Source organism: Varanus komodoensis, unplaced genomic scaffold (genome assembly GCF_004798865.1).
Source record: "Varanus komodoensis strain SLA01 unplaced genomic scaffold, ASM479886v1 scaffold15, whole genome shotgun sequence".
Classification (NCBI taxonomy): domain Eukaryota; kingdom Metazoa; phylum Chordata; class Lepidosauria; order Squamata; family Varanidae; genus Varanus; species Varanus komodoensis.
Window position 1 is genome coordinate 5,307,153 of NW_025335440.1, and position 16,182 is coordinate 5,323,334.

The following is a 16,182-nucleotide window of genomic DNA, read 5'->3' on the forward strand; positions in this document are numbered from 1 at the left end:
CAAAAGGGCATTTGTGGGGAATGCTCATGGACAAGCAGTTGCCTGGAGTTCTCATTAAGACCTGATGCATGCATGTGGTCAAGGGAGGCGATTGACTTCTGAGGTCGTATGACTGCGGAATATAGAAACATAGAAACAGAGCGAGTCAGAAGGGTTTCCCGGGCCATCTAGTCTGACCTCCGACACCAGTCAGCTCCGCTCATGACATGCCCACCATGTGCATGTCCAGCCTATCCTTGAACACCTGCACCAATGGAGCCTCAACGACCTCTCGTGGAAGCCCATTCCACACCCTCGGGGTCCTGACTGTCAGGAAGTGCTTCCTGGCATCCAAACGAAACCTTGGTTCCCTGAGCTTTGCTCCGTTGGAGCGCGTCCTGCCTTCCTCTGCAGGGGAGAACAGGTCTCTACCCACCTCCGTGTGACACCCCCTCACATACCTGTATGTCACCAACATATCACCTCTGAGTCTCCTCTTCTCCAGGCTGAAGAGACCCAGTTCCCTCAGTCTCGCCTCATACGGCATCCCCTGCAAACCGGCCACCAACCTTGTGGCCCTACGCTGCACTGACGCTAGGGGCCCAAAACTGAGCACAATACTCCAGTTGTGGGCGCACCAGAATCGTGTAGAGTGGTAGTAATACCTCTCTCGATCTAGAAGCCACACTTCTGGCTATGCAACCAAGGGTGGCGTTCGCCCACTTGACCACCGCATCACACTGCTGGCTCATGTTTAGCCTGCAGTCAACCAGCACCCTGAGGTCCCTTTCACAAGTGCTGCTCTCCAGCCACTTGTCCCCTAACCTGTACTTATGACACCCATTCCCATGCCCCAAGTGCAAGACCTTGCACTTATCCACATTGAACGCCATCCTGTTGTCTCCTGCCCACTTCCACAGTCTGTCCAGATCCTTTTGGATCTGGAGTGCCTGCTCCTCAGTTGTGGCCACTGCTCGTTTTAGTGTCGTCTGTGAATTTGATCAGCAGACTGTTCACCCCTTCTTCCATGATGTTGATGAAAAGATTGAACAGGATTGGCCCCAGGACAGAGCCCTGGGGGACCCCGCTTGTCACTGGCCGCCATCCCGACGATTCCCCACTTAATGGTTACCCTCTGCTTTCGGTCAGTCAACCATGCCCTAATCCACCGGACAGTGCTTTGGTGTATCCCAAAACCCCTCAGTTTCTCCACCAGGATATCATGGGGCACTTTGTCAACGGCCTTGCTGAAATCCAGGTATGCCACATCCACAGCATCCCCTCCATCCAGCCATCTCAAAACCTTGTCGTAGAATTCCACAAGGTTTGTCTGGCAGGATCTGTGTTATGTGTTGTGAATGGTCACATTTTTCCATTGTTCCCTATGTGAAAAATTCCCAGCAAGTAAAAAGACTCGTGCAATATGGAGGGGACTGAGAGAGAATGCAGCTCCTGTTCCTGGGAAGATGAGAGCAGGACATCCATGTGCGCTGTCTGCCTCATGGGCCTCCAGGCACCTGGTAGCATTGTGGGAACAGGATCCTGCACTTGAGGGGCACTTGCTGGGGTACAGCAGACCCTCTTTTATTCTCGAACAGTTTTTTTCTTGTGTGCTAAGTAAGGGCAAGAAAACAGGTTTTTGTCTGTTTTTTAATGGGAAGCAGTCAATAGTGGAATCTGTTGCCTGAAATAGCAGGGGCCTGTCAAACAAATCTTTTTGCCCCTTGTCAAGCTGACCAGTTTGTTTGTTTTTTTTAAATATCAACTAGATATTTTTACAGTAGGAAGGCCCGATCTCTGTGTTCTCCTTGAGGTATTTCCATAGGACGTTGAACTATGCCAGCTGCCTCTTTGGGGTTGGAAAATAACATCAGCCTCTTTCCCTCCACCTCCGAAGCACATTGGATAGACAGCCAAAAATGGCCGTCTAGCAAAAATCTAGACCATGAGGTATAGGAGGGGGAGAGCGGCTGGTGGATTGTGGTAAACCTCCAAGTCTGGGCCCTTACAAGCACTGAGGATGAAGCCACTCTGAGTACACCCTAATGTGCTTTGATTTTTTCCGTCATATATTTCAGTCAAATACCTGGAGTGAAAGGGCCATACTTTTAGGCATCTTTACAAAATACAAGCTAAACCTGTTCTATCTCTATGGACCTTTGCCAAGTACCACAAAAATGATTTCAGTGTTTCTTTTTAAAGGAAAGATATCATCTGGAATTACCAATTCATCTGCCAAAAAGGTCCAACTTAGCTTGTTTGCCAACTACATTTGAGCTTTTGGGAGCCCAGTGGAAGCTGCGGAGTCCCCAAAAGAGTCAAATTTAGCTTGCAAAGAAGCAAAATCTGACATTGTTTGGGTGTTCTGAAGTGTTATGGCTGCATTTTTTTTCTTTAAACAGGTTTTCCGGAGTTGCAGGAAAAATAAGCCCCACTCAGATGCAACCTGACATCTTCCCTTTGCAAATTTCCTTAATTTGCATAGGATTTTTTTCTGAAAAAAAAAATAATTGAAAAATTTCCAGAAAACTCATATCACTATTTGCATGACAGGGTATACCTGCTGGAATTCTCTTTTTAATAAGTACACAGCTATTCAATTTGCAGGCATCCCACCTTCTTTTGTACCTGACCACCATACATAGCTAGATCTTTTGGTGTAGTTAGGAAGTGATAAATAGAATTTCTTTTCAAAGCAACAGAAATTTCACCTGCCAATTCCTGCATATCACATTGCTGGTAAGGACCCAAGAACAGTCCAGTGCCCTTTTCCTACCCACTTGGCAACCTTGCCACACAACAGGTCACAAGCTTTTCTGGTAAGTCCTGCATTTTTAGGAATACATTTCAAATCCTTCTGATTATCAGTTGCCCAAAGCAATGGTTTTATGGTTGTAAAAGGGAGCAAATACATGAAAAACAGAAGCAGTGTCTCCATGTACCTTGGTGGGAGAGAAAGTGGGGATGATAAAAAAAATTACTTCCAAGCAGCACAAACACCTTGGACCAGTCATAAATATGTAAAATATCTAGGATAAGAGTGTTTTCCTCTCACTTGTGAATTGCAACAAAAAACTCCTTTTAGTTTCCATAATGGTTGTATGGCACTTATTTAATCTCATTGGGATCCACCAGCGTTGGCTCCAAAGTCTGGAGGGGGGCTTGAGCAAGAGACCCCAGTGGCCCTCTCCTGCTTGTGTCTAGACTGCTGGTCCCATCACCCGCCTTCTTTGTATGGGCATGATCTGTGCCATGAAAAGTGTGCAGGACGGAAGATGCAAGCCATGGCATCTCCTCCTCTCATCCCCGCCAGGGTGCGCAGGACAAGCAGTGAGCAGCAGCAGCAAGGAGGACCTGGGTAGGTGGACCTGAAGCAGGTAAGGGTTGTGGACCTTGGTAGGTGCCCAGCCATACTAACCCCTGACAGCAGCCTCCCCCCCCCCCCCACTGCCCGCCAGCCCTGCCAAAACTCACTGGATTCTCTCTTCTGGCTCTATCACCAAACCTCTTCTCTGTGCACCTATCAGACTGCTTTTGAACATTTATTTCAAGCATTGCTCCAACCATGATATTTCCTCTTTTTTTAACAGCCCTTCCCCATGGGAAACAAGTGATTTTGGGGGTGCGGGAAACAAGGGGAAATTCAACTGCCTCCTTCCTGGCATATGATGGTGCTGATCTCAATGATGGCTGTTGCTGATCACATTAGAGTGTTTTTTTAAGGGAGAGAAGAGTTAGTTGCATGCCAGTAGAATGTGTGATTCAGCTCCCAAGCATCTCCTGGGAGCGAGCTCAAGCCACTGGGGGAGATGGAGGGGAGGGCTAGATAAAAGTTTGACACGTTGCTTTTGCCGGCTCGTTGGCAGTAAGGTCTAAAACTGAATTGGCATCCTAGGTGTTCCTCCTTAATGTGTAAATACACCGATTTTTATGAAGGCACCATCAGTCATCTGTCCCTCTTCCCTTGAAAACATGACAAAGAGAGAGACAGAAAAATACCGCTAAGTCTGAATTAAAAGGCCCCTGTCTAACTTCGCCCCAGATCACCCTGAAATCTGCAGCAAGAGCTGATGTTCTTTTTAGAAGCATGGGCATTAACAGACAATACCATGCCTGGGCAGGTTGTTTTGTTGTGTGCATCTAGGGTGGGTTTTTCCAGGGCTTTAGGCTTATAAGGCACCCTGACAAGCCACGGCTTCCAACAGGGCTCCTCTTTCCCTGACAGGCTGTCGTGTTGTCTGAACCTGGATGACACATCCCATTGTCAGTCAAGCCGTGTTGCCAGTGAACCTTTTGGCAAGAAGGGCCACCTTTGCCAAGCAGCTGCGGGACCAGTGCTGCTGACAGCTGCCCCCAAAGTGCCCAAGTGGCCCGGGAGGTGGCTATTGGAAGCTCTGCCGTGGCATATGCTGCAGCAGCAAGCTCTTTCATCAAGTCACAGCAGTGTGCGACAGAGATCTCAGCTCCCGCTGCTTTGCCACCACGAGTCCAGTCTTTCTTTTCAGCCTGCCACCAGAGTGGACAGCCAAGATTGCTCAGCCAACGTGTCAGTCAGTGGCAAAAACCTCTGTTTTCTGCTCTCCTTCTCCCTGCTGGCTCTTGGATTTCCTCTGGCAGGGAGGAAGGAGTCCTTTCCCCCAGGATTCCCTGAGATACCTGTGAGAGGACCGGGAGGGGGGAGGGGGAGGGGGGACCCTACCTGTAATGCAGACCGGCCTGCCTGTTGGGGAAGTTGTGGGTGGGGTTTTTTTACTAGCCACACTGTCTTGGGTGTGCTCTGCCATAAAATTACTGGCCTGGCATAGTGCAGAAGGCACTAGGGAGGGAACCGAGCTGAGTTCACTCACTCAAAATTGTATTTTTAGACATCTCTCTGGTTTCTGAGATGTCAGTAAGAATTGCTTGCATAATTCCAAGTGCATTTTTTCAGTCATCATAAGGACTAGAAATTTGGGTTATTTAAACATGTTTAAAAAGTAAAAAAAGTTGAGATTCTCAGGGAGCCAAAGGTTGCATCCAGTATTTATTTTTAGTGCCCCTCCCTCTTTCAGTGAGGATTGGTTCCTAGCGTATCACATTCGACCTTTTTTTCTGCTTCCCTGTAAAAACACGGCAAACACATAGCCTTTGTTTAAATATACATACTGTCCACAGATTGTACTGTTACTGCTTATGCCAAGACATAATTTCATGGCAAGGGTGTTTTTGCAATGCAAATCCTCCAATGGGATCAGGTATTTGTTCAAAACCTGCCAGTTCATCCCAAGTCCAGAGCCAGAAATGAAACATCCGAATAGCTTGGTGTGCCTCATCCTTGGTGTGCCTTGGAAGCTAAACAGGGTCAGGCCTGGCTGAAATCTGTATGGGTGACTTACATGTGAACTGCCCAGAGAGCTTCGGCTACAGGCAGTATAGAACAGAGTTTGGGAAGGACACACTAGTGTTTCCAGCAGAACTCCTGGGCATCTGGGCATGGCAGTCACGTCTGGCAGTGAGAGAAGACTGTGCCACACACTTGATTCCAGCAGACCCAGCGTGACCCCCAAAGCCCTGGATCTTGTACACCTTTTGCCTTAGAGTCTTTCCAAAGAGAAAACTTCTATGCATACTTTTAGTCAACAAGGGCCTCTGAGTGCTTGACTGATTTGTCGCAAATGGTTTCAACTGGGTAGGACCTTTGGGTACTTTCTGCTTCTGAGATGCTCTCCGACATTCCTGGGATCCGCCTGAGGCAGGGGCAGACCCTCCTCAAAGAGGAGTACAACTCTCTGCTCCGCAGAGCGTAGATCACTGGATTGACCATAGAGTTCAGCAGACACAGGGTACTGCAGAAGGCAAACACCTTCCTCGTGTAGTCGTCCAGTTTCACAAAGAGGCTATAGGCCATGAGGCCCAGTGCCGGTGACCAGCACATCACCAGCAGCGCCAGGATGATCACTAAGGTCTTGGCCAGCATGATGTCGATTCGCACCTTCATCTTCTGCTGGCTGGTTTGCATGTGGTACTTTTCCATGTACAGGGTGTGCTTGCGGGCTTTCCAAAGGATGTGCATGTAAGCATACACTATCAGTGCCAGAAGGAGCACCACCAGGACAATCCAGCTCGAGAGGTAGGCATTGTCAACAAACGGAAAGAGCTCAGAGCAGACGGAGCGGGGCCTGCAGCAGTTCCATCCCAGAAGGGGCAGGAAGGCAAGGAACGTGATGGTGACCCACAGAACCGCCATAGCCACCAGGGCCCTTTGGCTCGTTACCAAGCTCTTGTACCTGGACGGCTTGAGGATACAGATGTGCCGGTCAACGGCCATCAGCAACAGGCTGCTGAGAGAAGCCGTGAAAGATAAATTGACACCTCCGAGCTTCAGCAAGAAAACTTCCTTCGAGGAATCGATCACCTTGAAAACATGGAATTGAACAAAGCTGCAGGCAAATATTACACTGGCTAGGATATCCGCCAAGGCTAGACTGCTTATAAAGAGGTAGGAAGGCTTCTTCCGGATCTTTGGGGAAGAAAATATGAGGTACAGCACCAAGGCGTTCTCCAAGATGCAAAGGCCCCCGAAGGCACAACACAGCACAGTAATGACAATCTGAGCAGAACCGTTCAAAACCATGTAGCATTCCATGGGCACTGCACCGGTGTCGCATCCAGAAATGTTGGCAACTGTGTTTATCTTGCATTTATCCATCCCTGTAAACACAGAGCAGAAAAGCTTTCTTCAGAATGGAACGGTCTTCCTTGGCACAGCTTAATGATCCAACTGCAAAAAAAATTAGGCATGATAGAAGTTGAATGTATAATAGGAATGTATAATAGTTATGCTCACTTTCAAAGTTGAAGAACCACCCTTTCCCTGAATCCCATATATTTCTTTTATTTTACCAATTTGGTATGCTGCTTTTCTTCTCCTTGTTCTTTTCTAATACAAAAAAATACACTTTTAACAAATCACACCTAGTCTACACTTAATTGTAGAAAGAATGAAAGATACCATCATTTTCCGTTCATTTCTGCAATATACCTTACAGGACAATTCTTTACATGCCTAACAGGGCAGGCCTTATTATTAAGCAGTGAGAGAGCCAGTGTGGTGCAGCGGTCAAGAGCGCAGGACTGGGACTCGGGAGATCTGGGTCCCAGTCCCCGCTCAGCCATGGAGCCAGCTGGGTGACTCTGGGCCAGTCACAGCCTCTCAGCCCAGCCTACCTCACAGGGCTGTTGTTGCCGGGATAAGATGGAGAGCAGGAAGAGGAGAATGAGGCAAGTCGCTTTGCGTTATTTAAGAAAGGAAAAAGGTGGAATAAAAAAGGTAAAGGTTTCCCCTTGACATTAAGTCCAGTCATGCCTGACTCTAGGGGGTGGCGCTCATCTCTGTTTCCTAGCCAAGGGAACCAGAGTATGTCCGCAGACAGTCTCCATCTCCGTTTCCTAGCCAAGGGAACCAGAGTATGTCCGCAGACAGTCTCCGTGGTCATGTGGCTGGCATGACTAAACACCGAGGTGCACAGAACGCTGTTACCTGCCCACCGAAGTGGTACCTTTTTATCTACTTGTATTTGCATGCTTTCAAACTGCAAGGCTGGCAGGAACTGGGACGGAGCAATGGGAATTCACTCCGTTGTGTAGATTCGAACCGGCAACCTTTCGATCAACCAGCCCAGCAGCACAGTGGTTTAAACCACTGCGCCACCGGCAGTCCCTTAAAAGGTGGAATACAAATCTAATAAGTAAGAAGAATGAGGCAGGTGTCTCAGGCAGCAAATGCTGGGAGGTAGGAGCAGGGTCGTGGGGACTGAGGTGTGTGTCACACAGCCTGCTCTGCACCCCCTAAGCGAGTCTGTTGCCTTCCATGCGGCAGGCACTGCCCCACTGTTGTAGCTGAACAAACGCTCCAGGCATCCTTTGCACTTAAAACGGGTGAGGGCAGCATCTTGTGCTTCACCTGGGATGACGGAATACCTGGGGCCAGAGCTGAGCTTGACTAAATTCAGTCTTCTGAATTCTTGCCCTGGGGTAGGATTGCAAGGTATAGGATGGCAGCTTAAAAGGCAGCTCTTCTCAACGTGTTAACTTATGTGCATTTGCACAAGCATGCATTAGTACTGATGCACACTTGCACTGGAAATGCACACTATAGAAAATTAGTGCAATCCCCCCCCACCAAGTGAAAGATTGGCCCAGAAGTTCACAGAAACTGCATGATTCAGAAAAAGCCAGACCTCTGCAAAATCAGCATGTTGGATTCATAGCAATCTGAACACATTTGAATTGTTTGTGGATTTCCCCAGCATCTTCCAGCATTTCCTAAATGATAATCTTTAAATAGGTCTGTACTGGACTATTGTCCCATAAATATATCTAGCAATTTTAAAAAAAACAGAAGTGCCACTCCTTGTTAGAAGTATTTATGAGAAGTATATTTTGACTTTCCACCAAAAATGGTGCTGGAGGTGGCTAAGAATAATATTGACATTAAAAACAACTTAAGGCTTCTCTGTGTGAGTCATTTACTTCCATTTTCTGCTGCTGCTGCTGCCTTTTTGTGTGTGTGTGTGCAGGAGAAAGAAGGCCCTTTTATACAAGGCTTTTTTTCCGCTGTCTTCCTGCTTGTCCCATTACACTTTATGTCAAGTGGCACTTTGGCATGGAGGAGGATTCAGGTTTTAGCCAAGGCTTCTTTCCCGGCACCATCCAGGAAAATGCATCATTATCTTTGCTCTACCAAAAGCTGCAGAAGCAGCTGCAAAGCTCTAGAGGGCCCTGGGCGGAGGTGGAGATACAGTTCTGTAAACAACCTGCAAACTTTTACTAGTACTGTACACAAGAAGCACCATGTGTAGATAATCCCTTAAAACAAAAGTCTCACTAAAAACAAAAGCAATTATATAAGAAATAAACAGCACTTAATCCAATAAAGTCCCCTTCAGCAGTAAACCAATTTACATGCCAAAGGCCCCCCTCTGCCTTACTAAGGCAGCCAAACTAGAATTCCTTAGTAAGACATTCCAGAGGCAGGAAATGGCCGCCAGGAAAGCCATCTCTTTAACACTCAGTTTTGAAACTGCTAATACTCATTAGCATAATTACCAGGCGGAATAAGAATAGCCTCCTTGCAGCCTCACCAATGAAAATTGGGCCATATCCTAAATCAACTAAAGTTTATCACTTGACTTGATGTAAAACGTGTCCTTCTGGCCAGCAGCATTAATCTGATAAAATCCCTCCTCACCCACAACTTCGTCTTACTAGAAAACAACACATTTGTTGGACTTGACCCAACTGGCTTGAGAAAAAATAACACATACAATGNCCAGTGGGAGTTGCAGTACTCTGACCTGGTAAACGCAGCACTGTCCCTGTGCTGAATCTTACTAAACTGCAGGACTCCAGACCGTCCTCCGTCTCAGAATTAGGGCGAGTGAGTCGTGTGAACGCAGCGGCAACCCAAGCGGGGCAGAGGGGCGCCCACGGCTCCCACTCTCCTGTGCGCCTGCAGCCGCCAGAGATGGGGAAGGGGTCCCTTGAAGGATCTGCAGCCCCGGATGCGGGGTAAAGAGTCCCCCACATGCTGCCGGGATAACGCAATTGTTGAATTCTGATCCAAAGAGAACGTTTTCTGTGAGAAGAGGAAACCGGCGCCACAAGCAGTCGTTCTCCGCCTGGGGATGTGCAGATAAGCTGCGCGATACACACACGTCGGAGCCGTTTCCACAGGCGAGTGCCTCCTTTCCCTGTCCCTGAAAGACATTCATTGATCGGGAGAGGAAATACGTGTTGGGGTCTAGTCTCCCCTTCGACAAGATCCTACAGTATTGAAAGGATTGCCCCCTTTTCTGTCCTGGACAGAAACAATTCCCTTGGCAGAACTGGACCGGATATATGATGGTTGTAAGAATCCCTGGCTCCCTTCTCGCTGTATCACCACACTAGAAAAAGCTGCCCCTGGGGAACTTCAGCCTGCCAGACCCCTGTCTGCGAAGGCCCAGGACTTCTGCCAGGTATAAAGATGGCCACACGGTAGAAAGTTCTTAATGTTTTACCTAAAATCATATTTCCTTGGATGTGGAATCTGAGTTGGTTAAAAGGCAGCCAGCATTTCAATATTGTTAATAATTGCCAAGCGATCACTCTCACAGCCCCTGTACACTATCTCGTGGAATAACATTCAGCTAGATGGGTCAGTCTTCTAAAGTTCATGATAGCAAGAGGTTGTATCTCAGCAACGTTTGTGGAACCCGAGTAGGTCCAGGCGGAGTGTTAAGTCAAGGGGAACCCTGACCAGTCCTCACTTATGAGGACTTGTGAGCCGCTCCGAGGCTTCGGTGAATGGGATGGCATAGAAGTCCCCAAAATAAATGAATATGATATGACAGAAACATAGAAACAGAGTGAGTCAGAGGGGCCGCGCGGGCCATCTAGTCTGACCCCCGGCTCCAGCCGGCCCCCCTCATGAAATATCTACTGTGCTATCTCATGCTGAGAATCTGTCGGCCAGAACTCTGGGCTCAGATGAGCTTGGGGCCCTATCATGTCGTACCTGAGGAGGATTCCTCAGAGGACGAAAGCCAGCGCTGGATACAGCCCAGAGCTGGCGATAAATCAGTTCGGGCAGAACTGCTCAGTGTTGGAAGCAACAAACACCCTTGTCAGCATTCCTGGACTTTGTTGCTACGGACTGGTATCCAGATTCCTGGCCTGTTTATTGGACTGTCTTTCCGACGCCTCCACCTGACCTGGAGCTTCGGAAATGCAATACCCACATGGCCTTGACTGCTGGACTGAAGCGGACTGTTGTGGCAGAGCGAATGCAAAGGCTGGACATTTGTGTGCCCAGAGCAGGACCGGTCCCCGACCAGTTTGGACCAGTAGCCCCATCTGGAGAGGATGCTTTCCCGGAAGAGCTGCGGGGGGGGGGGGGGGGGGGGGGTGTAAGTGCTGTGAGCTGAAGACTCTAATCACGAAGCTGGATCTGCACTGCACAACACACAACCACATTTCTGAACCCACAGTTTTCCATTCCAACAGCCCGTGCCCATTTAAAGAAGGCAGCTGGGTAGGCTCGGGGACAAACACTTGGCTCGGGGACAAATAATTTGGCCAAGCCGAGACGGTGTCTAAATGCCAAAGCCAAAGGACATTCCATCCCCACCGAGGGGGCGCCCCTGAGGCTCAGAAAGAAGCCTCCCCCCCCCAAAACACGAGCCATCCCACACCCAGTCCCCACAACTCCCCACTTGATCTTCCCCCTGGTTTTCTGGGCAGCCTGCGCTTGAGGAAACGGCTGGGGCCAAACTCCACTGAGATGAACGGGTGCCACATCACGTCCCTCTGGTCCCGCCAAGGCACCTCGCTTTCGCTTTGAGAGTCGTCAGGAAGAAACAGCAGTCCCGTTTGCTGGATCTCGTTTAGCTGCAGAGTCACGCTGAACATTTCTCCAGGCTCCCCTGTCCTGCACCGTCCCCCGGAGCCCAGCCAAGCCCACGGCCACCGCCCCAGCGACCCCATCCAGCCACCGCCCCCCCTGCCGCCCCCTTCTCCCCTTGCCGTCAATCGTCCCCAGCATCAGGGCCTTCTCCAGTGAATCTATCTATCTGCAGGGGTCTGTATGGATCCAGGGACAGGCGGGTGAACTACCAGCAAGCAAGGTTTGCACCTCCTGCCAGACGGCTTCCCAGCACAGCAGGCACCGCCCGGGGTGGCCGACTCCCTGGGTGCCCACGTGCCTCGCCCAGGCAGGCAGCCAGTGCTCCGGCCAACACACTGCGGAGTCTCCTGCAGGCGCCCACCGTGCCGGCAGCCACGAGAAGCGGCCCCTGGGCCGCTGGCAGGGCGAGGCGTGTGTGCGTGCGGGGACGAGGTGGCCTTCCAGCAGACGACCGGCCGGCCCGAGCAAGGGGCCGGTCAGCAGCGGGCGCCTGGGGAGCCACGCTGCCACGGGGGCCTCCACAGGATGCTCCCAGCTGCTGGCGGGATTTCGTGGCTGCGGCAAAGGTCCGCGGGGGCGCCTCCCAGTATCCTCTGGGGACTATCCCAGTGCGACCTTCGGTGGGACCGGGTGGTGCGGCTGTGTCCATGGTCGCAGGCCCAGGCCAGCAGGACACGCGCCCAGGCCAGGGCCAGCTGCAGGCCTGGCTTAGCCCGCTGGGTGCCGGGATCCTTGCGGAGGAAAGGTCAGCCATTCCCCCTGCGAGGTGGGCAACCCATCCTCTTGCCAGGCCTGGAAATTACCTTTTCTATCCCACCCTGTGAATACAGGCAAAAGGCTGTCTCTTCACCAGAGAAACATTATCAAGATCATCAAGAAGCGATCAAGCCCTTCCCACAAGCCTGGGAAATGCATCTTTCCCTCTAGACACATTTTCAGAGAGAAACGGGATAAGAATCCGGGGACTTAGAAAAGAGACATTCACGCTCTGGACACCCGCCTTCCGGACACTCAAGTTCTCCTGCTGCAAGAAAGGTAAGCCCCCCCCGCCCCCCAGTGTGTGTGTGTGTGTGTGTGTGTGTGCGCGCGCGCGTGTTTGTGTGTGGGGCAGGAAGTCCAGGGCCCAGCGAAATCCATCTCAGAGTCATAAAAGAGCGAGAGGAGGAACTCGCAGAATCACTGGCTATCATCTTCGATAAATCTTGGAAAACAGGAGACGTGCCAGACGACTGGAGAAGGGCTCCCGTTGTCCCTACCTTCAAAAAGGGAAAGAAGATGGACCTGGGAACTATAGACCCCTTAGTCTGACATCAATCTCTGGAAAAATTCTGGAGCGATATTATTTAAAAAATCCATCTGCAAGCATCTCGAAGAAAACGCAGTGATTAATAGAAGCCAGCATGGATTTATCCAAAATAAATTGAAGTTAATCTCAGTTTTTGACTGGGTAGCCTCCCAAAGGACAGAAGGAATACTGTGGACATAATCTACCTAGACTTTAGACTTCAACATAGTGCCATGTGACATTCTGATAAGCAAATTAGCAAAAACTGGACTGGACGGAAAAACAATAAGGGGGATCCAAAACTGGCTGCTGAGTCGGACACAAAGAGTGCTCCTCAGTGGCAGCTCCTCACACTGGATGGAGGTAACCAGCGGGGTGCCGCAGGGTTCAGTCCTGGGCCCAGTGCTCTTCAGCATCTTTATTATTTGGATGAGGACGTACAAGGAGAGAGAGTCAGATTTGTAGACGATACAAAACTGGGTGGAACAGTAAACACCCTAAAGACAGAATGAAGATCCAGGGCTGTCTTGATAAACTTGAAGACTGGGCTGAAAGCAGCACAGTGAGATTCAGTGAGGACAAGTGCCAAGTCCCCCACCTGGGAAAGTGGAACCAAAGGCATCCATACAAGATGTGGAATACGTGGCTCAACAGAACTGAAAAAGAAAAAGACCTCAGAGTAATTGTGGACAATAGGCTAAATATAAGCCAATACGATGCTTTGCTACAATGCAAAAGGGCAAATGCTATTTTGAGATGCATTAACAGAAGTATCACTTCCAAATCAGGAGAAGTAGTAGCTCCCCTATAATCCTCACTAGTCAGACCCCATCTGGAATACTGTGTCCCGTTCAGGGCACCAAGATTTGAGAGAGATGGAGAAGAATTAGAAAGGATCCAGAGGAGGGCAACATGGATGATCTAGGAACTGGAAACACTGCCCTGTGAGGAGAGACTGGGAGAACTGGGCATGTTCAGCCTTGAGAAGAGCAGACTGAGGGGGGACATGAGATCCCTCTAGAAGGACCTCAAAGGCTGCCACAAAGAGGAAGGCCAAGATCTCTTCTTGCTGATGGCAGAGTGTAGGACACGGAATAATCAATTCAAGCTGTGACAACCCAGATGCAGGCTGGACATCAGGAAAAGCGTCCTCATTGTCAGAGCAACACGGCAGTGGAACCGGCTGCCTGGGGAGGTGGGGGGCTCTCCCGCACTGGGACATTCGAAAGGAACTGGGCAGCCACCGGAGTGGAATGATGTGACTTGGTGTCCTGCCACAGCAGGGGTTGGACCCGTGGCCTTTGTGGCCCCTTGCAACTCTACTCTTCTGTGAAATAGCATCTGAAGTTGCTGGGCTCCTCCTCCGGAGATAAAATGTGGCAGGAGGAAGTAAAAAGATTGGGCACTTTAACGAGGATGGTTGTGGCCAAATTAAGGAGCCGAGAAAGCCTGCTGATGTTGGAGACATTCAAAAGAAACTGGGCAGCCCTCTGAGTGGGGTGATGTAACTTGGTGTCCTGCAACAGCAGGGGGTGGACTGGATGGCCTTCCGGGCCCCTTTGAACTCGACTGTTCTCTGATCCTGTGAGCAGAGGGCTTGCCTCTCTCGGCTGGCTGCACCCCCCCCCCACACACACACAGATGGGGCTGCGGAGGCGCTGCGAGGGGGACCCTGGCAAGCTGCCTGCACCAGTGCCGGGCGAGTGCCTCACGGTGGCTCGGGCAGCATCGGCGGGAGCGCCGGAACGGCTGGCAGCTGCCGCAGGGCAGGGCTTGGCGGAGGGAGGCGTGTGGGACAGGCCAGCCCGGCTGGGCTTGAGCGACTGGGCAGTGGGGTGGCAGGAGCAGCGCGAGAGCCCCGGTGAGGCGTCGGCGGCCCGCTCCTCCTCCCCGCCGGCCTGCGCCCCCTCCTTGCTTCCTCCCGAGGAGGCCGGCGGCAGGAGCCACTCGGCCGGGCAGCGAGCCTTCCCACTACTCTGGCCAAGGGGCTTGGTAGGGTGGGGGCTCCCCTGGCTTGGGGTGTCGAGCGGCACAGGAGCCCAGGTGGGCTGCGCAGCCCCCCAGTGGGGCACGACTCGGGGAGGGAGGCTTCCACCTGGCCGACGGGGCACCAGCTGCAGCCCACACGCCCAGAAGAGCCTGATCCAGCCTGGCCTGTGAGGGGTCCCAGGGTGCAAGCGGGGCGGGCGACCGCAAGCGGAAGCGGAGCCGAGGCTGGGCTCGATGGCCTCAGGGGTCCCTCCCGCCTCCACGACGGTTCTGCTCTACGCCACGATGTGCGAGTACCCGCTTGCGGTGGGAAGCCGTCCCATTTCCCCCGCTCAGCAGCCCGGACTCCGACGCGCCCTCTGTCCGAAGCCCCCCGGCCCGAGCGTTGGCAGGGCAGCGTGGCGGGAAGCGAGTTCAAGCATGGCTCTGCCTCTGCACACGTGACTTGCGGGCCTTCCGCGCTTCGCAAATTTTGCGCGAAGGATTGTATGCCTTAAGTAGTTTACTTCCCAGGGGTTGGCTGGCTGGCTCGCAGCTCGGCCCGCTCCCTGGCCAGGGCCCACGTGTGAGAAACCAGCACAGTCCAGCCTGAACGCTGCCTCCCTGGTCCCAGGACCCAACCTTTACCCAAGGCAAGCCGCTTCCATCCGGACGGAGCCTCTGTCACGATCCCAGGCCCCCAAATGCGGAGCTGAGCGGCTTCTTCGTGGGGGCCGGACGGAGAGCCCCTTCTCCTGGGCCTGGACCAGGGCGAGAGGGGCCTCCAGGCCCGCCTTGGCATTTGCAGGGTGGGCCTCAGGCTGCGGGAACCCGCAGCCTCCCGAGGAGCCCCGTGGGAGACCAGCTCTTCCTCCAGGCCGGCCGCGGCAGCAGAGGCCCTTCTGCTCCCCGCAGGGCCCGACCCAGGTTCTGCCGCGCCGAGTCCGTCCCGCCTTGCCGCACTGCCCCCACAGGGCTGGCCGAGGGCTGGCCCTGCCTCTGGCTCCTGCCCTTGGCCTGCTGCCTCAGCCCCAGAGGTTTTCCTGCTCCCTGGGGTTCAGCGCCTGCCTCCGGCCTGACGCTTGCATGCATCTGCCCAGGCATCCTGCCCCAGGGACCCCACGCCCGAATATGCTCCTCTGGTCCCTGCCCTTGGCCTGGGGCGGGAATGAGGCTTGGACTTGTCATGATTCCTGGCCTTTGGACTTGGGACGCTGCCTTGCCTCCTGCTGCCCACAGTGAGGCCCCGGATCCCTTGGGCTTGCTGCAAAAGGTATGCAGGCTCCGAGTGTTTCTTTATGCCATGAGGACTAGAGGCCTGCTTTTAAAACCTTGAAATGGAAGTGAACAAGTCAAGCATTCTGATTTCTCTCCCATATAATATGTGCCCATAATATGTCAAGTGAATTACCTGACTATTACCCATGTCAGGATGCGCTCCAATTTTGTGGGCTTCAAATCCAGTCAGCTCCTCCCAGCATGCTGGGACCTGAAGTCCAAAACATCAGGTCCTCCAACTTCTGTC

The 16,182-nt window shown here is 51.9% G+C and overlaps 1 protein-coding gene across 1 annotated transcript; it reads right to left on the bottom strand.

Moving 5' to 3' along the window:
• Positions 1-5,349: 5,349 nt before the first annotated feature.
• CNR2 (cannabinoid receptor 2) lies at positions 5,350-6,784 on the bottom strand. Its single transcript, XM_044425050.1, has one exon. The coding sequence runs from the start codon at positions 6,665-6,667 to the stop codon at positions 5,591-5,593; it is 1,077 nt and encodes a 358-aa protein (XP_044280985.1). The 5' UTR covers positions 6,668-6,784; the 3' UTR covers positions 5,350-5,590.
• Between the last annotated feature and the right edge of the window lie 9,398 nt (positions 6,785-16,182).